The sequence below is a fragment of the Acinonyx jubatus genome, chromosome C2 (assembly GCF_027475565.1).
Source record: "Acinonyx jubatus isolate Ajub_Pintada_27869175 chromosome C2, VMU_Ajub_asm_v1.0, whole genome shotgun sequence".
In the NCBI taxonomy this organism is placed as follows: Eukaryota; Metazoa; Chordata; class Mammalia; order Carnivora; family Felidae; genus Acinonyx; species Acinonyx jubatus.
The window spans coordinates 145,857,141-145,881,206 of NC_069384.1; the positions used below are offsets into that span (position 1 = coordinate 145,857,141).

The window sequence follows — 24,066 nt, forward strand, 5'->3', positions numbered from 1 at the left end:
TTTTCCTTACTCTTTAAGACCTATTTATTTAGGTTTTCTGCTCCTTGCAGTTGACGGCACACTGAGACAACTCCTTTTTTTTTTTTTTTTTTTTCATTTGTTTAAGCAACCTCTCCACCAACATGGGGCTTGAACTCACAACACTGAGGTCAAGAGTCGCATGTTCTACCAACTGAGCCAGCCAGGCGCCCCAAGACAATGCTCTTTATCAAAACAAAACACAAAACTCTGAAGAATGTACGAATTCCAGTGAGCTCCTGATGACTATAAAGATCTTGTTATTCTCACACAGACTGGAGGCGGGAGTTCTGCAAACCACACAAATAGTTGCAGCTTTACCAGAACCACCCCAGTTTTGTTTCACACTTTCTCGGTCACTGAACAGTCTGAAAGAGAATGTGCCTATTTTGTTTTTAGCATTGTTTAGCCACAACGAGAGCTGTGATGGAGAGTCCAAATTTGCTTCTTTGTAAGAATTTAAAGGTGTTTAGTCCGTAACATTCCTTTGCAACTCTTCAGACACGGCTCCCAACAAAGGCGGTTTCAACGTGTGTTCCAACTTCCTACCTGTGCCTCACACCCGGGCAGACGCACAGTCCAGTATCCCACCAAAGTACTTACCAAGATTGTACAGCCAACTCCTAGAACTCTGGAGAAAGTTTCCATCTTCAACATCAGGCTTCTGTGATAATGAAACAACTACAAACGTGTAGACAATAAAACGGATTTATTTAAAAAGAAAACTACAAAATTTGACATTGAGGGAGATAAAAAAAAAAAAAGAAAAAAGACCCACAGGACTTAAATTGATAAATACAAAAGCGATTGGCTACAAACAATGTAAAAATACATTTCCCAGTCCCCAAGCAGAACATAATTTAAGTATGGCAGTTATAAAATTCTTACATTGTATGCATTTTCTCTTAAAATCTTTAAGAACCATTTTAAACAGTTTATTTGTATAAAATATAACAAATCTAACATGGCTGTTAATAAAAAATTATGTGACATTTCAGTTTATTGAGTTTGCCCTTTTTCGGACATCAAAGGGGTTTTGGTCCCAAGTTTTCCTTGAACTTTTTTTATTCACCACGTGGTCTTTTTACTGGAATTCCTTCTACAATAGAAGAGGGGGGCCAATCAGTCATGGGTCCCATAGAGAACAGGATGAAGAAAAGTTCCAGAGGGACCCAAAATACCAGCAAATACATTATCTTTCTGCAAAGGGAAGGTTAAGTGGCAGCTAAGAGGCCCACTTCTGCACCAATAAAAGAGACGCAAGCCAAGCCTCAGAGCGAGCAGCGCTGCGGCTCGATGCCGACGTGCTGTACGGAGGCGGCCAGCTGGGACACGTCCCATCAAACTTAACGAAGCCCGTGCACGCGTGGGGACCCTGAGGTAGCCCGGATGGTTTGCTGTGAAAGCCCAGCTGGGTCTGGATGATATTTAAAATGACAGTGTACAGTCAGGGGTGAAATTCCAGAACTTGCTGACCATACGCTACTTATCTTCGAACCACTCTTCATTCTTGGGCCCAGGACCCAAGCTATTTCTCCTCTCGTGGATGGTACGCCCAGTAAAGACAGCATCCGTGATCGGGTTCATTATCCCCTAGGCGGGTAGTGGTGACAGCACCACGGGCACTAGCATCCAAACTTGGGAACAAATGGATACAGTCCTGAGTCATCAAGAGAGGGCAGCAGCCGTGGGAGGCCGTGCTGCTGAACTCTGACCACCGCACCTGCCACATCCACACACACAAATGAGAAATTTCAAACGGATAGGGTCATTAAATGGTCTCAGTGGGAACACGATTCCACTCCTTCAGAAGGAGTCCACCTAGCCCCGGAGACTTCCACCAAAGTCCTGAAGTACCTGACACGTGGGCTTACTGCCTTCACACCAGAGTCCTGAGTCAAAATTCTAAGAGGAGGACAAGAAAGATCTACTGCTCAGAAAGGACCAAGTGCCCTGGCCAGCTGGCTCTAAGACAGCCTGCCAGCAAGAGGACATTCTTGCAAACGATCAGAACGAGTCTGAAGCGGAATGGCTGGGCTGCCCCTTACACCATCCTCAGGGTTAACCTGGACAGGATTTGCTAGATACTTCCTTAAGAAGGTCTCCCTCAAAGAGAAGTCAGAGTAATCCCCGACGTGGGAACAAGAAACCTAAAGATCCCGCTGCATACTCTGTGCAGTTAAAAGGGCCCCAAAGTTTGGACTACCTAAAGACAACCGCCATCGGCCAGAGACTCCTGTCAGATGATGAAACAGTGTATGGACCATGTGGATAAAGAGAAAAGGGAGAATCTCAAATAGATGAAAAATCAAAAGCTGGGGTTTTGAAAAGAGGGTAGGCTTCAAAGAAAACGCTGAACAGACTGATACAGCTGTATTAACTTCGGTAGGAAGAGCCATATATCAACAGGGGAATGGACGAATTCCTAGCTCCCAGTATGAACTTATCTCTTCAGACAGTGGTAAGCAGTTGAAGCCTATTTTTAATAATCACTGTATTGTTCAAGAAGTGTATCTTTTTTTATCTTTGGTCCTTAGCCATGAGAGTTTCTTCCATTTTTCTGTGTGTTATATTATATAAAAAATCTTTTTTTTTTTTCACTTATCAACAACAAAGTGCAGTATAAACATAGGGTTTCTGATATTGTTTCTTTTCTAAGTATAAAATAACAACACCTCCCATACAGTTTCTATTATGCTAGAAAAGGTCTCAGAAAGAGTTAATAATAATTATCCTAAAACATTACAATATAATTTTAAGGCTGAGTGAGATACAGTAAAGCCTGGGTATTTCAATGACAGAATAAAAGATCATCAGTTGAGCTATGTGATTTAAAGAAACAACTGTCCTCCGAAACAGAAACAAAACCATTTCATTTGACAGAAGTTTTAACTGTTATTTAAATATATATTTTTTTGAAACAAAAAGTTCTCTGGCCTAATTTGTGGTGACTGACACAGAGTCCAATATTGATAAAAGTGCCTTCCTGCCCTTCCCCTTGTTCCCCCAAAGAAGTGGTTTAACCATTACATAAATTCTACAAGAGTTTGTGCCAGGGCTCAGGCATTACGCAGCTGATACCTTATGCAACACCTATTCCCTAGGTCCTTAAGCATTAAGTGGTTCAGTGGCCTCTGTCCTCCTGGTAGCCTCAGGTTTTCTCATCTGGGACTCCTGTTGTTTCTCCCAGACCATACTGGCAAAGTCAAACAGGAACATAAAACTTGCTAGGAATCCAAACACCTGGGGAGAAGAAAGGGCGAAGGTTGTATGATGAGTTTTGGAATGTAATCTCACATTTCCTACTGGGCTCTGAAAGCGTTTTATACAAGCAACACGATTCATCACTTTTATCTTATACACGTTATTCTCAACCCCTGGTAATAAAAGACTTTTTAAGGTCATCAGAAAACTAGAAGTTACAAAAAAAAAATCTAGAATAATGGCTACTAGTTGAAGTTCTACAAAAGAGAGATGTCTGCCTTATGTGTGCATGTGGGATGTGGGGTGCCAAACCTGTGACACTAAGGTTAATAGATGAAAAACAAAACCGTAGAAAATGATACAAAACACAGGATTATTGGCAATAGTTAGACTGACTCACAGGTGAGATAATAGAAATACGTGAGTAGGGAGTGAGTGAAAATGGCACAAAGTGATCACTATCAAAACAGAAATTCTATTTTGAAGATACTTTTAGGTTAAATTACCTAAAAAATATTTTCCAGTTACTTGTCACACTGTCATGACACAGCAACATGACACCACGACCTACTTCCTCTTCCTTAAATCACTTCCTCATTGCACTCCTCTAACATACGATCAAGCATTCTGAGAATTCTGTTAAGAAGAAATCTTCTTCACTAGCAAAACTCTTAAAGAAATGGGGGCCAAAGAACGGCTCTGTAAAAAGAGAAACTGATGTATGTGATGGCTAAAGTCCCTTCCACCTCTAGCACCCCATCTCCATGATTTTTTATTATCGCTTTTTTTTTTTTTTTTTTAGTTTTAAGTTTTCCAGTTAGTTAACATACAGTGTAATGTCAGTTTCAGGTCTATAGTTATTCAACAGTTCCATACATCACCCGGTGCTCATCTCGACAAGTGCTCTCCTTAATCCTCATCACCTATTTACCCCTCTGGTAACCATCAGTTTGTTCTTTTTTTTAAATTATTTTAATGTTTATTTATTTCTTTTAGGAGAGGGAGGGAGAGAGAGAGAGAGAGAGAGCGAGAGCGTGCGCGCCAGGGAGGGGCAGAGAGAGAGGAAGAGAGAATTCCAAGCAGGCTCCGCCCTGTCAGCACACAGCCCTACGCTCAATCTCATGAACTGTGAGATCATGACCTGAGCTGAAATTAAGTCAGACATTTAACTGAGCCTCGCAGGCGCCCCCAGCAGTTTGTTCTTGATTTTTAATATTTTGTTGTAGTTCCAATCTCTTGACTTTTCACACCCAACCCCTCAAGAATATGCATCCTGCCTCATTTCACTATAAAGCAAACTGAACTCCAAATTCATCAATTTACCCAAATAGCCCCAATATATCCAACCTAAATTTAATTATCAATCCCACATCTCTAAAGCCAAGTCGCTTCTCCCCTCTAGAGTCTTCATTTTGGCTTGATGGCATCTATCCCCTTACTGGGCAAACATATTACACGCTTTAAGGACAGATCAGATGTCACTGTGTCTGTGAAGCCATCCCTGACCCCCTCGAGAGCCCCAGTTCATGCAGGGCCCTCTATGCCGTAGCATCCAGACAAATGATATTCCCGATCTTTTGCTCACATACTTTTCAATTTTTTCTTCTTTTTTTAATGGACTCCCTTACTAATTTAAGTCTGTAAATTTTTTTCATAATAAGTTGCAAAAGGTAATGTCCAGCATATTATAGTGAGTTTTTTTTAATTTTTATTTTTATTATAAATACTGAGTTTTTAAATTACCAGTCACTCTTAAATATAGCCAATGAAATCTAAATACTGTAATAGTCTAACACATCACCTAATTATACAAATAAGCTTTGTTTTAACAACCTGGAATTTTATGCCATGCTTTTTTCCCCCTCTTCAACTCAACTTTCCTCAATTCTATTTCACTTCTTCTAAGGATTTTATAGCAATGAACTTCTATACCTTAAAACATTTCACTGATCACCCTATCATACTCCTCTGCAATACAAATATATATATATAAACTGAAATTAACCATAAGGGTCATTAAAACTTAGATCTTTCTCTTCATGTACCGATTGGTTCATGTATTTATGATTATGGTTCAGGCATAAGTATTACTTGTTCCTAGAATGAGTCAAGGTTCAGCACTGATTTAATTTCGGTTTTGTTTTGACATGTGTGCTAACAAATTGCTCACATGGACAGGTAGATATAACCATGCAAGTCCCTGAACTCCCTTTAAGTTTTCTATAATTGAGAGTAGTTTTAATGATCTATTAGCTGACAACTCAATTAATTATAACTTCAAATTTGTTATGAACAAAGTATTAATTGGAATCCAGCTGACTTACAAGAGGATTTGTTATTGTCATTTGTTTGTGTTCACAAATCCACGACATGACCCTTGATTTGTAATTCTGAAATCCAAAAAGCTACAAAAACTCAAACATTTTCATGATTTACTTGGCTCAAAAGTGACACCAGGCAAAACTACTTACAGTCTTTATCCCCTTTACTGTGAGTATTCATGGTTCAGAAATATTAACATGTTGGATTACAGGGTCTGCCCCAGGCCCTCTGCAGCACTGCCTTTGTAAAATCCAGAATATTCTGAATTTAAAAAAAAAAAAAATCTGGTCCTCCAAGGATTTCAGATAAAAACATTTCCTTATCGATCTCATCTATCAGGCTGAACCTTTCAATCATTTCTCCTGTGTATTCTCTACACCCAGTGTGGCTATTTTACACCTGCCACGTATGCGTGTTTTTGCTGCACTGCAAAGTAGAAAAGAAGATAAGAAAGTCAGATAACAAAGTCAGTTCTACCCCTTCCATTAGCAGGAACACATTCATACGTGGAGTGATTAGGTTTTTATTAACAAAACTTGGCCAAATTCTAAGCACAGGTTCTAGGTTGCTATATCATATTTATTGGCTCTTAGGTCCTCCATTCAAAATTACACTGAAAAATAAGTTAAAAGATGAACAATGCTCCCCTATTGTATAACCTTTTAGTACTTTCCAAGCTCCACATTTCTAAGGAAACAAAAATAAGCAAGGGTTCAAAATACAAGGTACTCACAGTGGCAGCTGTCTCAGCTGGGGTCCTGTCATGTGTGGAAACGAAAATGATGGATGCCAACAAAAACACACATCCTGTGCCCAAAGTAATATAGAAATCCTACACGCGTGCACAAAGAATACAGTAGGGTTAGGTTCATAGAAACAAATGTTTTTGGCTTTTACTTTTAAAAAACTTTGGTGACACAGCTTTTTCATGCAACCCAAATTTACATGCTTCAGCTTCTAACTTTTCCATAAGCTTGGCATTCATTAATTACCCTGTAAAGGAATGCTATCCATACTTTGGATGGGGCATATTCAGAGCACATCACAAGATAATCTTTCAATAAAAGCAGTTCCCCAAAAGGCCATGCGTGTGTATGTGTGTGTCGTTTTCTCTAGGACATATTAAAATTTCCAAAGCCATTTATTACATGCCATCTTACTTCCAGCAAAAACAAAAACAAAAACAAACAAAAAAAGAAAAACCAGAAACAAAAAAATTTTTCTTCCCTTTCAAAGTATAGATGGTCCCTGACTTACAATGGTTCCACTTATGATTTTTAACTCTGGTGCCAAAACACTATGCATTCAGTAGGAACTGTACTTCCAGCTGTGGGTGTGGGTCCTCTCTCAGGCTGGCGCTGCGCGGGATGACCCTCCATCGTGCTGCTGGGCTGTGGCAGCGGCTCTTGGTCAGCCCCCGATCACGAGGGTAAACTACCGGTACTCTGACAGCCCTTCTGTATCCACACAGCCCTTCCGTTTGTCACTTTCGGGACAGTATTCAATGACATGAGTCAACACGTTATTATCAAACAGGCTTTGTGGGAGATGACTGTGCCCAACTGCAGGCTAAAGTAAGTGTTGTGAGCACACTAAGCTATGATGTTCAGGGGGCTAAGTGTATTAAATGCACTTTCAACTTAACGGTATTTTCAACTTACGATGAGTTTTATCGGGATGTAACCCCGTCATAAGTTAAGGAAGATCAGGATTCTATGCTAGGATGGCCTGAGAGTACTTCAGTGCTTTGAAAGCACTCTAGAAAAGAGAGAATCAGATGAACCACCTGTCATTAACCAAATAAAATTATGCCAATAGTATGTTTTTAGACACGTACATTTTCTGGAATAACGTATTGCTTTCAATCGTTCCAAGTAAGTAACCCAAAATGGGCTTGTATGATGAGCTTATCTGCTCTATAGAGGCTTCCATATCTCATCATAATGTAGCTCACGACACGAAGTTCTCCATGGGTTCCCAAGGGCTCTCTGGCATTATCTGGTAAGGCTCCCTCTCAGATGCCAACTGCAAACAGCACTTGACATGCACACTTGATTCAGAGGAGAAACCGGTAAAATGACAGCCATTGCTCAGGGTTTTAAATCTGATACTTTCAGAGTTTCCTGAGATGCATCTCCAGTAAACCTAATATCGATAAAACTACCCAACACAGAATTCCCAGATTGTCCGCTGTTCACGTAACATTTACAAACAAATTTAAGAGATTTTCTTTTTGCTTCTAAAAGAGGTGTTTTTCTATAATACTTTTGTTTTTCCTATTCCTTTGAATGTTATTTCAAATCGGTGACACACAAATATAAAACTCCATTTACTAATATTTGGATTTCATTCAAGGAGGTATTAAACAGGACAACCATTTTGAGACAGAATAATTTACTGTTCGATAAATATGGGCTCTGGAACCAGACCACCTGAGTTCAAATCCCAGTTACACTACTTCCTGCTGTATAACTTTGAATTTGTTAGTTAATTACCTGTGTGCCTTAGTTTCTCCATCTGCAAAATGGGAATAAGAACAGTATCTTCTTCATAAGTGATTCTAAAGATTTGAGTTAATCTGTGGAAAATGCTTAGACCGCCAGTATCAGGCACACAGTAAGTGTCCCACAACTTTTGGCTACTGTTACTCTTGACAGAATGTGAGCCACAATAGCATGGAATAGAAATGATTCTCCCTTCAAAAAGCTTATTGGTCCTCCCTAGACACTACCACCATCACCACCCCATCACACACTCAAAACAGAAAACCTCTGACATTAAAAAAGTATTTGAGTCCGTTAACAGGTCAGGAGTAAAAGTGATTTTTAAACCTTTCAAACAAACATGGAATCCTTACAGTGTTAGGTGAAAAGTACAACATATATGACTGTAATTCTTAATCATCATCTATGAATAGACACGAAACACCCAAAAGAAATAAAATATTTACAGTTTTTTTTGTAAAATATCTACAAAGGCTGTTTTAGGATGAAATGACTGATTTATTCCTTGCCCTACCCCCCAGCATTTTAAGATCAGCACTTACTCTAAAATAACTTAAATGCTCAAGATGTCATAAATGTTTTACATCTTGTTTAGTTATAGACCATTAAACTGGAAAATACTGTAATATTGTTTCTTGTCAAAAAGATCAAGGTTCTTAAACACTACAGATGCAGCACTAAAGTTTAAACATTTTTAAAAATATTCGTATGGACAGTGATACTGTTTTACTGTGGAGAGAGTAAAAGCTGAAAAAAATCACTTCAATCTTATAATGTTTACAATATAAATTCATACACTGGAACTAAAAATCAATCAGCTCAGACACAAGTTAACTTTTCACTTGCCCCCAAATCTTACCACATACCTGTCTGCAGAAAGGAAGGACTTAGAGATTACAAATATGATTACCAAAAGCTCGAAGATATTCTCTGTATCCTCATCTTAATATGCATATTCCATACAATAAATAGGCTCTGTTACTGTCATCATTATACAGAGATCTAGACACCGGAGGACTGATAGCGGCCATGACAGCATCTAAAGTTGGCTAGGGCACTGGTTCCAACAGGATTCAGCGGTGGCCACAGAACGGAATCCAGAGTGTGGAGGGTTTTTCTGGGTTCCAATCTTGGTTTATTTTTACCTCAGCTGTGTAACTTTGGACAAGTTACATAACCACCCTGAATCTAAGTTTCCTCAATGGAAAAATGGAGCATTACAATATGAGGATTCTAAGTCATAGTATATAAAGTATCTGACACGAGTCTGTGCTAACAGCAGCTGTTACCAAGGAAGGTAATGGAACGGTCATATACTAGCCACACCAAGATTCGCATGTATGTACTCATCAAAGACTTGATGGATGGGATTCAGACTCTACCTGTTTTGTTTTGTTTTTTTCAAAGTTACTTTTTTAACTATTGTGGTATCAATTTTTTGTTTAATTTTTAACCTTAAAATAATTCTTTTAAAAGAAGGTAACAGATCTTACAGCACAAAACGATAAAGGGTAGTACAAAAGGGTGTACAGATAAAAATAAGTATCTTAGGTGTATACTAATATATGACCCAATGTTTACTTCTCATTAATTCCAAACAATAACAGAATTTTACTGATCTGTATTTACCTTGTTACACCGTTTTGTTTTGTTTTTTTTTTTAAGTAATCTCTACCCTCAGTGTAGGGCCTGAACCCACAAACTCGAGATCAAGAGTCACACACTCTACTGACTGAGCCAGCCAGGTGCCCCTATCCCTTATTCTTGATAGTTAAAAATTTACCCTAAGTTTTATCTTTTCCCTCAGAGATGTGAATTCTTACATATGTCGACCCTGACATGTACAATTCTTCACAAACCACTACTGTTTTACTCCAATACTACTGAAGAAGTAAAATGCTCAATTCTTCCTTCCTTCCTTAAGTGCAGTCAGTGTGTGAATCATCTCATGTGTCATCTCACAAATCCACACTATACTCAAATAAAAACACGCGCTAGCAGACCGAGTTTAGAAAGTTATGTATCACTGATTTTGTGAAAATAAAATTTCCAGTGTGCACTTTCAGTAAAAGGGAAATTTCTGAACAATGAATTCAACAAATGCCTCCTTAATCCACTTATGGATAAATTTCTTTGTAATAAAAATCAAAACCACAGGTAGGATTATGTGGTGTCACATTTTAAGACATTTTTTTACTACTATTTTTTTTTGAGAGCGTGCACACACACATGGTGGGAGAGGGCCCGGGAGACAGAGCCAGAGAATCCCAAGCAGGCTCCATGCTCAGTATGGAGCCTGACGTGGGGCTCGACCTCGTGACCCTGAGATCACGACCTGAGCTGAAATCAAGGGTCGGATGCTTAACCGACTGAGCCTCCCAGGCACCCCTGTGTGGTGTTTCATTTTAAAAGTTCCAGAAATACGTCACATTAGTTCATCACTCTCTCTAGCATCCAGCGTAATGCCTGGCACAGGACAGGTACACAATGAGAAACTGTAGAGCCCACGAGCGACACCCTGAAATGTGAGAAATCAAAAGTGACAAAAATCCTAGTTTTTAAAAAATACCTAACGGGAGTTAGTTATGGGGAAACCACCCATAACTGTAAACTCCTGGCCGTGTCCGTCCTCCTTCTCATCCCATTTTCCCTGTCTCCCCCACATTTGGCAGGGAAAATGGAGCTGCCGAAGGGCAGAACTGGAACAACGGACAGTGTCTTCTCCTGCTCCGGAGTGTTGCAAGCATCCCTAGTTTGAACAATAAAACAGCACAGGACTCCAAACAGCTATGTTCTTCATAGAGGAATGACAGGTCTTCATGCTTACCGATGACTTGACTTTGACAGCATCGACTCTGTCATAAACTGGAGTGCAGTACACAATCAGAATGAGGAGACTCAGGAGAAAGGCACTGCAGCTCACAAATTCAAAAAAGTAAAGTCCTCCACACAAAGTGCATTGTGACACGACTTCCTCGCAGACGAAGGCCAGCAGAGACAGCAACTACAAAAGAAACAGAACATTTCACTTAAGTGTTTTCCGGAGAAGCCTACAGTATTCAGAAAACATATTGGTCCACGCAACTATCTGTGAAGTGGAGACCAGGGCAAACACGATTACTAAATGCAGCTGATCCACACAGAACTTACAGTCCGGTTGCCTTGAAGGGAATCCAAGTACGCAAATAATTAACTACCAAGTGCTAAAGGCCAGAATGGGCAAAACACAGCGTGTTGCTATAAAAGCACACAGGAGAGGCCCTCCACTTGGGGGGGTCAGGAGAGGGTTCCCGAAGGACAGGAGGGTCAGCTTCGGGGGTAAAAGACAGGGAAAGAAGCTCGAGGCAGAGAAGCAGTCCACAGAAAGACCTGGAGGTGCAAGAGCTTGGTACCCCTCCCACCCCAATGCATACATATATCCCCCCGCCCCACTGAACCATGCAGTGAGTTGAGTCCGCATGGTTCAACTATCCAGTGTGAAGGAAGGGGACCGCAGCACAAAAATGATTAAACCAGACTAGGGAGGTAAGCAGAGGCTAGATCTAAATGTCCTCTCTTATTATTAAAAATCGGATTTTAAGGATTTTCACGCAAATGGGCAGCACAATCAGGTCTATGCTTTTAGTAGTTCTTGCTGGCTACAACATGGAGAAGGGACTGGGGAAAGGGCAGATCCTGGGATGGACATCCAGTTGGGAAGGTGATGTAGGAAATCAGGGCAAGACAGTGACCAGGTAGTAGTAATGGAGAACAGTCTGAAATCATTGCAAGACGCAGTAGAAGCCCTTATCAGGACACAGTTAAACAGAGTAGGAAAGGGGCACCTGGGTGGCTCAGTTGGTTAAGCATCCATCGTGGGCTCAGATCATGATCTCACGGTTTGTGGGTTTGAGCCCCGCCGTCAGGCTCTGTGCTGACAGCTCAGAGCCCGGAGCCTGCTTCAGATTCTGTGTCTCCCTCTCTCACTACCCCTCCCCCACTCATACTCTGTCTTTCTCTCTGTCTCAAAAATAAATAAACATTAAAAATAAATAAATAAATGGGGTGCCCGGGTGGCTCAGTCGGCTGAGTGCCCGACTTCAGCTCAGGTCATGATCTCACAGCTTGTGGGTTCGAGCCCTGCGTCAGGCTCTGTGCTGACAGCTCGGAGCCTGGAGCCTGCTTCGGATTCTGTGTCTCCCTCTCTCTCTGCCCCTCCCCAACTCGCACTCTGTCTCTGTCTCTCAAAAATGGATAAACATTTAAAAAAACTTTAAAAAATAATAAATAAATAAACAGACAAATAGAGTAGGAAATAAGATAACATACTTGAACGCTTTAACTTAAAACGAAAAAGCACATTTATTCACCAATCTTTTGAAATTGGGCTTTTCTTGGAGTTTGAGCCTACTGACTGCAACTCTACATCATGTTTTCTGCACTCATCACTTTCTTCATCTGTAACTACCACTTTCAGACCAATGTTAGCTGAAGTGGAGCAAGGCCTTGGACACCTGAGAAGCAGAGTGCAGAATCCTTCTAGATTTGGACAAGTTTTACTAGCCTTCTACAACAGGCGTCTCGCTCTAACTTAATTCCACAGCAAATACTTTAGTAATTTATTTTTCGGACTTGCCAAAGCATACAATTTCGTTTTCACGGGAAACAACTTTCCACACTCAATTTTAGTCGTGTGATATTTAGTTAAACGTCTGACGATAGAAAGCGTAATTAGCAGTATTGCGAATAACACAAGTCGACCGATGGCAGAGGCGAGAGTGTTCAAGAGGGCCTGAAGTCATATGCTCACTCGAATGTAAATTTAAAAAATTAATTAATTAGTTTAAAAAAAAAAGCGCGCAAGAGGGGCCTCAAGTGTGCTCAAGAGTGCCAGACAGGGGCGTGGGTCAGAATGCTGTGCCCTAAACGGACAATGGTTCACTCTGGTGAACTCGGCAACTCAACTACATGCAAGCACCCCCACTGTCGTATGCACACACGATACTGATACACTGGGGCCTCACTGCAGAAAGAAGAGTCGGGTCTTTTTGGTTTTTCTTCTTTTTTTTAAGAGGCAAGGGTGCTGGGGAGAGAATCCATTCAGTTTTAAATATCCTGGGTATGAGGGGTTTGTGAGAGAGCGAAGGAAGGTACCTAGGAGGCAAAAGGGTATGCAGGTCTACAGCCCAGGGGAGAGGTCGCAGGTGGAGACGAAGACGTGGGCATCAGCCAGTGAGATCCCCCAGAAGGAGGAAAGCTAGCTTAGTGCAGAACTCTGAGCAACCCCACGATTTAAGGGATAGACAGAGGCGGAGACACCAGCAAAGGACAATCAGGAACAGCATTCGAAGTGGGTAGTAGAACAAGAAAAAAGGATTTCTACCAAGAGAAAGTAATCAAGAATAATGAATGCTACTTAGAGGTCAGGTAAGAGCGACACTGAAACACTTACATCATACTGGGCTACAGGCGGCTGCTGGTGACATCAGCAAGCCCATGGCAGTGTGGTCAGGCAGGGAGGCTAAGATTACAGCACTGCACAGTGAGAAGTGAGAGGAGGACAAAGCGGTGAGATAGAGCCAGCACAGTCACAAGCTGTACTTTGGAAAGACTGCCAGACAGGGGAGTAGTGGAAAAGGTCAAAGGGATGGGAATTTCAAGATGGGAGAGAACTGAGCATGCTTAAAAAGGCAGAAACCAGTAAGATGGGTGGGTCTCAAGACAAGGAAGAGAAGAAGCTCTCTATAGGTAGGATTTGGGGCTCAGGTTTGGGGCTAACTCTCCTCTAGAAACAGAAAGAAGAGAAAGAAGAGAGGTTCACTTGGGCAGGTTTGTGTTGGGCAGGGTTGTGTGGGTTGTGTGGGTTTTGTGAAAGCTAGGGGAGTTTCCTTTGAGCGTTAAGACCATCAAGATGGTGACCTAAACCAAAGCCTATCGGGAAATGTCATTTTGCCCCTCAGGCCAGAAGCAACCAGATATATTAATGGCACCAAGAGTGCTACCAAAAGAAGCAGATACATGTCACTGCATAGTATAAAAATGCTAACCTACAACATACTGTCATCAAGAAGAAGTCAATGGCACAGCCACTCTGGAAAACAGCTGACCAGTCTCTTAAAAACTAAACAGGCGACTGCCATATGACCCAGCAACTGCATTCCTACCTTCTCCAGGAGAAATGAAAACTCACGCTTAGGCAAAAAACAATACATGGATGTTCATAACAGTTTTATTCATAATAGTTCTGGAAACCGGAAACCATCCAGATGTCCTTCCACCATGAAGGAAACTGTGGTACACCCATAACATGGAATACTGCTGAGCAATAAAAAGGAACAAACTTCACATACACAACAAGTTAGATGATCTGCCAATTATGCAAAGTGGAAAAAATTCCAAAACTCAAGGGTTACCTACTACATGGTTCCACTTACACAGCCTTCTTCAAATAACCAATTACAAAGCTGGAGAGCTCATTAGTGGTGGCCAGGGGAGAGGGGAAAGGTGTGGCTGTAAAGGGGTGGCATGAGGGAACCCTATGGTGATAGGACGGTTTCTGGAACAGTTGTGGTAGCGACTCTAGGAAGCTACACATGTGATAAAACTGCAGAGAAATGTACACACACACACACACACACACACACACACACACACACACAGAGTACAGAGGCCCTCCCTGTACATTTTGCTTCACAAGTTCCTGTGAATCTATAATTATTTCAAAAGAAAAAGTTAAAAAGGAAAAGGTCAAACCTACATGGGTATGAAGGCCTCTAAGGGATTTCTCCCCTCCAACGAAATTCTGAAAAGAATCTATGTAAGGATAAACACAGATCTTACTGCTAGGATTTCCTACAAGTTAGTGAGTCATAAAATAGTCCAGCATATCCCAAACAACTTCATTCAGAGAGAGGTCAGGTAAGGCACTCCCAATCATTGCACCCGGGATACAAAGTGACACAGCAAGACGAATCCCAGAAAGCCATTGTGTAAAGGTACTTCCCCAATCTCCTGAAATTATAATTACAGGATGAGTTTGTACATGACTCCAGTATAATAAAATACTAAATGTCTAATATTCCATTTGCTTTATTCTTGCCTCTATGTTAAATCTTACCCAACTTTCGCAGTTTCTCTATGAGAAATTTGCAAAATATACCTCAGGTGTACACAAGTCAATTAACTGCGAGAAGATCTCAGCCTAAAACTCTAACTGGGGTCTGAGAAGAGTTGATCGTGAGCCATTCTTATTACAATAAATTAGATTATCAGGAACACTCCCATCTGTGTAGCCTATAGGACAGTAAAATCTTTTCTAGAGACATACAGACTGCTTGTCTATTCTTTGCAAGACACTGGCAGGATCTAGCTCAGGTAGCAGCAATCAGTGTCTTCATTACAAGTCCTGCTCCAAACTTATTTTTTTTTAATTTTTTTTTAATGTTTATTTATTTTTGAGATAGAGCGCGAGTCGGGGAGGGGCAGAGAGAGAGAGTGAGATACAGAATCTGAAACAGGCTCTAGGCTCTGAGCTGTCAGCACAGAGCCCGATGAGGGGCTCGAACCCATGAACCGTGAGACCGTGACCTGAGCTGAAGTCGGAAGCCCAACCGACTGAGCCACCCAGGTGCCCCAATCCTGTTCTAAACTTATTAACAGGAGTCATTCTCACTGACCTTAAGCCTCAGATGGGTATTAAAAGGCAGATTCTGCACGGACATCCTGAGAGACTAAAGGGGTACAATACCAAGTTTGGGCATTTACTAGTTCCTACTCCCAGTTAAAGGCCAAGAGATCGGCACTACAAACTATATTCAGTATGAAGTTTATTCCTGACTCCCCATCTCTGTCCGATGCCCCTAACCTTCCTATATATAATCTCCGACAGCACTATACGGTACCTTTATGTTATACACCGGAAACTGATACATGTCAATTATATCTCAATTTTAAAAAACTTTTTCAAAAAGTGTATTTGAGTATTATTGACCCAACACTGTAGTATGTACAGGAACACAAGGACAGAGCAGCAAGATCAGTGCATAAGAAAACAATACACCTCATAACTGAACATCCATTATCTGTAAATTCGGGAAATCTCAGGAGAATGCTTGGATCCACCTAATAGTGGCTAGAGAAGGGTAAGTGGAAAAGTGAGACTCAAAGCAGGGCCAAGAGACACATACGATCTAGACAGACAGAGGGAGGACATTCCAGGTGGGGGACAGAAAAGAACAGATTCATGAAGGCAAGAATTTGCATGGTAAGCCCCGCAGAAATAATAGGACAACTGACCTAACTGGGTGGGGAGTGATGATAAAAATGTTTAAGGAGCCAGGTGTTAGGTTATGTGATGATCTGGCCAGGGAGTATGGATTCTGGATGAAAGCAACAGGGACTGCCCGCCTGGTTTAGCTGGTTACAAGGCAGGAGGCGCAGAGGACTGGGTGGGGCGTGAAAGAGTATCACAGTTCAGGAGTAGGAAGGAAAAGAGAAACTAGCACCTGACAAACAAGTCACAGGAAGTAGAACACTTCTTAGGAAAACTCCTTAATAAGCAAGTAAACAGGGGCAGCTGGGTGGCTCAGTGGGTGAAGCATTTAACTCTTGATTTCAGCTCACATCATGATCTCATGAACCTCATGTCCGGCTCTGTGCTGACAGTGCAGAGCCTGCTTGGGATTCTCCCTCTCTCTCCTTCTCTCTGCCCTTCCTGCCTCTGCTTGCAAACGCACTCTCTCTCTCTCTCTCTCAAAATAAGTGAACAAACTTAAAAACAACAACAACAACAAAAAACTATAGGGGCACCTGGGTGGCTTAGTTGGGTTAAGCGGCCGACTCTCGATTTTGGCTCAGGTCATGATCTCGCGGTTCCTGAGGTCAAGCTCCGCATCCAGTTCTGCGCTGACAGCCTGTTTGGGATTCTTTTTCTCCCCCTCTCTCTGCCCCTCTTCCAACCTCACACACATGTACTCTCTCTCTCAAAATAAATAAATAAACATTAAAAAAAAAAAAAAAAATATATATATATATATATATATAATATATATAAAACTTAAAAAAAAAGCAAGTAAACATACTCCAAATCATTAATCAAAGTGAAGGGGGTGGTAGTAAAGTGGTGCTTACTTTATTTTAATCGTATTTTCTAATTTATGTATATTTTTCGGTAAACAAACACTTTGTAAAAAAAAAATTTTTTTAATGTGAAAGTTAAGAGAAGTAATAATTTCAAGAAATGTGTAGTCCCCAGCATTAAATACCCAAGTGGTTAGGGATAAGAAAAGAGGTAAGGTCACTGAACTGGGTAAGGAAAGAATGATGAATGTTAAAAGTAAGTTGAAAGGGGCGCCTGGATGGCTCAGTCGGTTGAGCGTCCAACTTAGGCTCAAGTCATGATCTCGCGGTTTGTGAGTTCGGGCCCCGCGTCGGGCTCTGTGCTGACACCTCAGAGCCTGGAGCCTGCTTCGGATTCTGTGTCTCCCTCTCTCTCTGCCTCTCCCCTGCTCATGCTCTGTCTCTCTCTGTCTCAAAAATAAATTTAAAAAATTAAAAAAAAAAAGTAAGTTGAAAGGCTCAATTATTATTATTTTCTGGTAAAGTTTTACTCTCAGTAACATGAAGACCTCACATTAAATATTGCTTAATGAATACTAAGTACCTAACAACAGTATGCCCAGTGCCGCTTCTTGTAATAACATAAAATTTTCCCAAATAGAACTATGGGCATTGTCAAGCTTTTGGAGCTGGGAGCCTCTTGGAGGGCACAGTCTCCTACCCTTGTGTCTACAGGTGATGGAATGAATCTCGGACAGGCCTGGTCCCACGCTGGCCAGGCACAGCCAAAAACCCAGGTCTCCTGACTCCCACTCTGTGCTTTCTCCCCCCCCCCACCCCCCCAGCCACATAAAAACTGCTTATTAGGTTCATTTGACAACTATGTATATCTGTGTAGGCTTCCCCCTATAAGACTGGATTTTCGAAGTTACAATCAGAGTTCTGTGCATTTCCCCTTTTGCTGTTAAATGTTACATTAAAACCAACGTGCTAGGGTCAACACATTTGGGAAATCTTAGTGACTAAGACATGGCTTACTCACAGTTCTGGTGATTTAAACATTCAAATAATGACTACCCTGTGTCTCTCTCCGTTTCAGTTTCACTACCCTTTCTGAAACTTCAGTCTTCCTTAAAATTAACAGTCGTTATTAAACACTAAGTCTCTACCATTTGTCTTTAACAGTCTACAACTAAAGCATTTCTCATAAAAAGAACTTTAAAAAAATTTTTTTTTGGAGAGAGAGAGAGAGAGAAAGAGCATGAGTAGGGGAGGGGAGCAGAGGGAGAGAGAAACAATCTCAAGCAGGTTCCATGCTCATCATGGAACCCGATGGGCGGGGGGGGGGGGGGGGGGGGGGGGGGGCTTGATCTCATGACCCTGGGATCACGACCTGAGCCAAAACCAAGAATCAGACGCCCAACGGGCTGAGCCACCCACGCGCCCTAAAGAGAACGTTTTAATGTTCGCCATTCATTATAAGGCTCCAACTACAAAATTATATTAATTCGTGAATTAATGACCTTGCTACTAAAAACCTGTAGTCAGGGGCGCCTGGGTGGCTCAGTCGGTTGAGCGTCCGACTTCGGCTCAGGTCATGATCTCGCGGTCCGTGAGTTCGAGCCCCGCGTCGGGCTCTGTGCTGACAGCTCGGAGCCTGGAGCCTGTTTCGCATTCTGTGTCTCCCTCTCTCTGGCCCTCCCCTGTTCATGCTCTGTCTCTCTCTGTCTCAAAAATAAAATAAATGTTAAAAAAAAAAAAAAAAAAACCTGTAGTCATATGTAAGATCCAAGTAAACAAATCTGTCAGCCTGAAGTTCGGCTAAGCCTCCCTTGCCTTAGGCAAATATTGACTCTCACAAAGGTTCAAAGATATAATTTGCTGACATTATGGATCTTCCTCAAGGTAAAAATATAGCATTTCAATTTAGTACAGATCAATTTTCACATTTAATGGTGAAAAGGACACCATTATAAGATAAATTGCTTCTAGGTGATTTGTTTCTTGGGACCTACAGAGTCTAACTTCATTTTATAATTTGATAAATTTCAATCACTGGTGAATTCTAAAGCAAACCACTTGCTTGAAGAGTCATTATAATCACCATACTGTGCAGCCATCAGGACATTCAACTGGTACCATGCACACAGTGCCAGCTTGTTGCAGAGAGAATATTGCACAGATTTAGATCACTGCACCAGCTTACTAGCAAGGAATCAGGTGGCCAGTGGCAATGTTCCCCTTAAGACAAAAACAAACTCCCTCAAAAATAACAACTCCCCCCCCCCCCCCCGCCACACACACACACACTAGCAGAAGGACCAATCTAAGGATAAAATACACTGATAAATAAACTGCATAAATTTAGGACTGCAATGACTCCTTACACTGCATTCCCAGCTGAGTCTTTATTTCTTCTTTAGCTCAGGAAGGGCAGTTGGTAGGTAAGGGATGCTTATATTCTGGACAAGCCTTTGACAAAATAAAAGTTTTAAAGGAATGGTAGTAGACACAGCTATGTAATTCCAAAAGTATCTAACTCAAGAGCTAGTCATGCTCTTTCATCTTTGACCTCTCCTTCCGTTTGTAGGCTCCCCTTGTACCCCTTTGGCGTTCAGCTCTGTACCAGCACCCCCCAGAGCCGGAGATTTGTAAAAATCTAACATAGTGAAAAGAACCTCGGAGGAAAGCTAATTCAGTCTCCTTTAACTCTAGGAATGTCCTAAGTAGGCAGAGTCTGATTTTTAAGTTTTAGAGTAAGATTCCTTTCTCTTTTGGGGTTTTCAGAATCTGGTAAGATTTGGGGGTCTGGAATAACATACACAAACGCAGAAATGCACCACATTTTGGATAAAATGTCACATGACTTCCAGTTCCCTTGTTAAAGTACCTCCTCTCCCAATTATGGGGTTCTCCATTACAGTAGTTTCCTTATTGGAGCTCTGCAAAGCTACTTAATTTAAAAAAAAAAAAAGTTATCTAGGGGAGCCTGGGTGGCTCAGTCAGTCAAGTGCCTGACTCCTGATTTCAGCTCAGGTCATGATCTTGTGGTTCATGAGATTGAGCCCCGAGTCGGGCTCTGCATTGACAGTGCAGAGCCTACTTGGGATTCTCTCGCTCTCTTTCCCCGGCTTCTGTGCTCTCTCTCAAAATAAATAAATAAACTTTAAAAAAATAATAAAATAAATAAAAAGTTATCTAAAGTAAAACAACCTAAAGGCAGAATGTGGCTTTTAAGAATGTACTTCTACTTTAGCAAAGAAAACTTTGCCTGTTGCCCAAGCTGGATGACAGTTTTATTTCATATATAACTTCCTTGGCAGTTTCTGCATAACTCCTACAATATACTGTTGTGAAAAGATTAAGGACATTATTGAAACAAAGCAGGAACTAAAAGACAACAATCAAAATGGAAAGCAATAATGAAATATTTTTTAAAATCTGTTTTAAAGAAAGCATTCTTGGGGCACCTGGGTGGCTCAGTCAGTTGAGCATCTGACTTAAGCTCAGGTCATGATCTCGTGGTTCATGAGTTCGAGCCCTGCATCAGGGTCGCTGCTGTCAGCACAGAGCCCACTTCAGATCCTCTGTCCCCCTCTCTCTCTGCCCCTCCCAGCTCACACACTCACTCTCAAAAACAAATAAACATTTTTTAAAAAAGAGAAAGTATTCTTATAACATTACAAGTTCCCCATAAAGAAATAAATGCATACCTCATTTTACTGCACTTTGCTTTACTTCACTTTTCAAATTGAAGGTTTGTGACAACAAGGAGTCAAGCAAGTCTATTGGTACCATTTCTCCAACAGCATTTGCTCACTTCAGGTCTCTGTGTCACACTGTGGTAATTCTTGCAATATTTCAAACATTTTCATTATTATTATATTTGCTATGGTGATCAGTGAACTCACTGAAAGCTCAGATAATGGTTAGAATTTTTTGGCGATAAAATATTTTACATTAAGGTATGCATATTTTTTAGACAACGCTATTGAACACTTCATTGACTACAGTATAGTGTAAGCATAACGTTTATATGCACTGGAAAACCAAAAAATTCATTAGACTCGATACTCCCTTTATTGCGGCAGTGTGGAACCCAACCCACCGTACCTGAGATATGCCTGTAAATGGATTTCAAAAAGAGACATTAATTTTTATTCTTTCCCTCTTCTCCGTATGGTATGATGGAGAACAAGCAGGAACAGTCTACCAACTTTTGCGAGGCAAATTCGTCTGCTCCTCTTCTCCACAACCCAGTCAAAAGTCTATCACCAAAATTTCTGGTTGTATTCTTTTCCGGGGGTATGGAATACAGTTTATTAAAGTATAAATAAGGTAATGAGAAATTTTACTGTAGCTTTGCCATTTCTGATTAAACAGGAAAAAAACAGAACGGAAAATAGGAGATTTAAGAGGCAGGACACCAATACTGATGATGTCCTTAGAGCAGCAAGAATATTTCAGATGAATACGAATTCTTTTCTGTTCTACAGAGTTCTACTATTTATGTAGAAACATTTTCAGCTCTACTGCAGAGGAACACAGCTGATATCTAAAAGTCCTGTTCGAACTGCAAAAGAACAGAAAGAAGCACTTCTGGGCAGAAGGAACAGCTGATAACAAAGGAACAATGGCTGGAGGGAACCCCTGATGCCTGGAAAGAACTGAAAGGTTTCCAGTGTGAACCACCCAAAGTGAAGGTGGAAAGAGAGAGAGCCAGACCCTCTTGGGTTCCACAGGCCACACTGTCACCTGCCTCCAAGTGATTCCCAAACTATTCCCAGATGTGATCGTTTTGATAAGTAGTGCCGGTTTTCTGACAGCTATTTTTCTCTTTAATAAAAATAGGCCATCTGAGTTCCAAGAAAGTTAAGTTCTGGTTATCGGAATTCTAAGAACTTAAGTTCTTCCTAAGGAAACCAACTAGCTATTTTTACTTGAGATGATTAAACAAAACCAACTTACAAACGTTCTAGGCAGTCTGATTTTTCCTCTTCCGGAAAATGGTCACCTTGGTTAAAACAGAACTTGGGATGTCAGCATGTGTGTAATGTGAATTAAAATTCAAAGGTGTTTTGACATTTTCACTACTAGGTGAAGGCGCGTTTACTGCCTAAAGTAAACGGAAACTCAATAAAATTGAGGGAGAGGTATGCCATGCCCTACTTTTGCCACCTGCACACAAATACAAGCTGTCCCTTTCACTTTGTACTTCGTACACACATATCGCTCCTTCAGAGGTAATTCTTTTCCAGCCAATATAAGACATCTGGGAGACAATTTACTGAATGCACCCATCTCGATACCGTGAGGAGTAACGGAAGACTTTGTTCAACAAATTAAACTGCCCCATGGGCTCGTACCAGGAAAACCGCAAGAACCAGAGAAAGATAAACACAAAGCACGTCGTAGTCTAAATACAGGCATTTTGGACGATACTGCAGAGTAACAGCTGGGAGAGGAGACGAAGGTCGTAACAGATGATGGAGTGTCAGAAGTCTGAGCGGCTGACTTGGGTTTTGCGACGCATTTCCTGGACCCGCGTAACACGCTCCGGGGCCCTAGGTCGTCCTCGGGGACCCAGCCGGGGAGACCCTGGGGCGGAGAGGCAGCCCGGCGGCAGGAGGTAACGCCCCCCTTTCCAGCAGACAGAGAAGGAACTGGGGGTGTGGAAACCGCCGCTTCCTGAACAACCAGGTCGAGGAGAAGCAGCTCGGCAGCCTCCCAAGCCCGCAGGCCCGCGGCCCCGGGGCCAGACCCCCTCTCCCCCGGCCAGGCTCGCCCACCCCGGCCGCGGACTTACCAGCTGCAAGACTTTGAACAGGCGCCGATGCAACCGAAGCCGGCCTAGAGAGAAGTAGGCGGCCAGGCCGCTCCGGCCGCCCCTGGCAGGGCCCGGGTTCTCCTCAGTGGTGGGGCCGTACACCGCTCCATTCTCCATCGCCCAGGAACGCGGAGGCCGCACAGGTGGCGCCGCGAACTACACCGACTCCAGAAGGACCACCGGCCGGGCCGTCACTTCCTGGGCCTCCGCCCCCGCTTCCGCCCCACCCCGCCCCGCCCCGCCCCCGCTCCAGCCCCGCCCCCGCCGCCCTAGGCCTTATCCATTTATCAAACTTCGTAAAGATCTGGAGACTTTTCTTGCAAAGAGAACCGTTTGTCCTAAGGCTCGAGTAAAGGAGGAGAGGAGATAAAGCTGGAGATGTAGGCAGAGGCCGCATAATGTAGAGGACTCGCGGAGCAAGGAAAGCAATTAGGTTTCATTTTAAGCGGAAAGGATTGTCTGAAAGGACTTTCAGGATTGCTCCCTCCTGCATCTCTCTGAATTCCTTTTAGGCTTACTTGTCAAAATCACTGAGATTACTTGTCTCTTCCTTGTTCACCAGCTCCAACAGTCATATATTTTAATTTTGTGTAAATTTAAGGAAACTCATCAAGGAATGTAATTATATTTTAGCAACTGAAGTTGATTGAGTTACTCGTCAGGCACACATATTTTCTCAACAATATAATGTAGGTACTACCATTACTTTCACTTTACAGACCAGCAAACTGAGGCCAAGAACCGGAATATATCCAAGCTCAAACAGCCTGGGGTAGCTGGAATGCAGGTCTCTGCAGTCTGACTCACAACCTTTGTTGCTAACCACGAACCCAGCAAACCTCTGCCTCTAACTCCATTAGGGCCTTAAAAGCCATAGAAGAGGAGAGAGGCCACTGCCGCCATCTACTTCCATATTTAATCTCTCCTCTTCTCTGTGGCCCCAAACCTCTCCTTCTTCTTCCAGTTATAGAACAAAAGCTTCTATTCAAATGAATAGAGACAAATAGATACTACTCTGTGGGGGCTGTGTACAGCCAGCCCAAAACTACCCTTCTGTCTTTGAGTAAATGTATTCTAAATGTCCTGCAGAGACCAGGCAGCCACCAATCCTGTTCAAGCAAACGAGGCCACTGTGTTTTCACCAGGACTACGAGG

The 24,066-nt window shown here is 42.0% G+C and overlaps 1 protein-coding gene across 1 annotated transcript; it reads right to left on the reverse strand.

Annotated features, from left to right (window-relative positions):
* Window positions 1-708: 708 nt before the first annotated feature.
* Window positions 709-23,125, reverse strand: CMTM6 (CKLF like MARVEL transmembrane domain containing 6). The gene is made up of 4 exons (XM_027040840.2): window positions 22,891-23,125; window positions 10,876-11,052; window positions 6,278-6,376; window positions 709-3,261 (listed from the first exon to the last, which is right to left on the reverse strand). The coding sequence occupies exons 1-4, from the start codon at window positions 23,026-23,028 to the stop codon at window positions 3,127-3,129; spliced, it is 549 nt and encodes a 182-aa protein (XP_026896641.1). The 5' UTR covers window positions 23,029-23,125; the 3' UTR covers window positions 709-3,126.
* Window positions 23,126-24,066: the final 941 nt, after the last annotated feature.

Coding starts and splice junctions, on each gene's coding strand:
- CMTM6 (XM_027040840.2), bottom strand. CDS start 23,028: ATGGAGAATGGAGCGGTGTACGGCCCCACCACTGAGGAGAACCCGGGC. Junction 6,377..10,875: donor CTGTCAAAGTCAAGTCATCG/GTAAGCATGAAG, acceptor GCACGCGTGTAG/GATTTCTATATTACTTTGGG. Junction 3,262..6,277: donor CAGCTGAGACAGCTGCCACT/GTGAGTACCTTG, acceptor TCTTCTCCCCAG/GTGTTTGGATTCCTAGCAAG.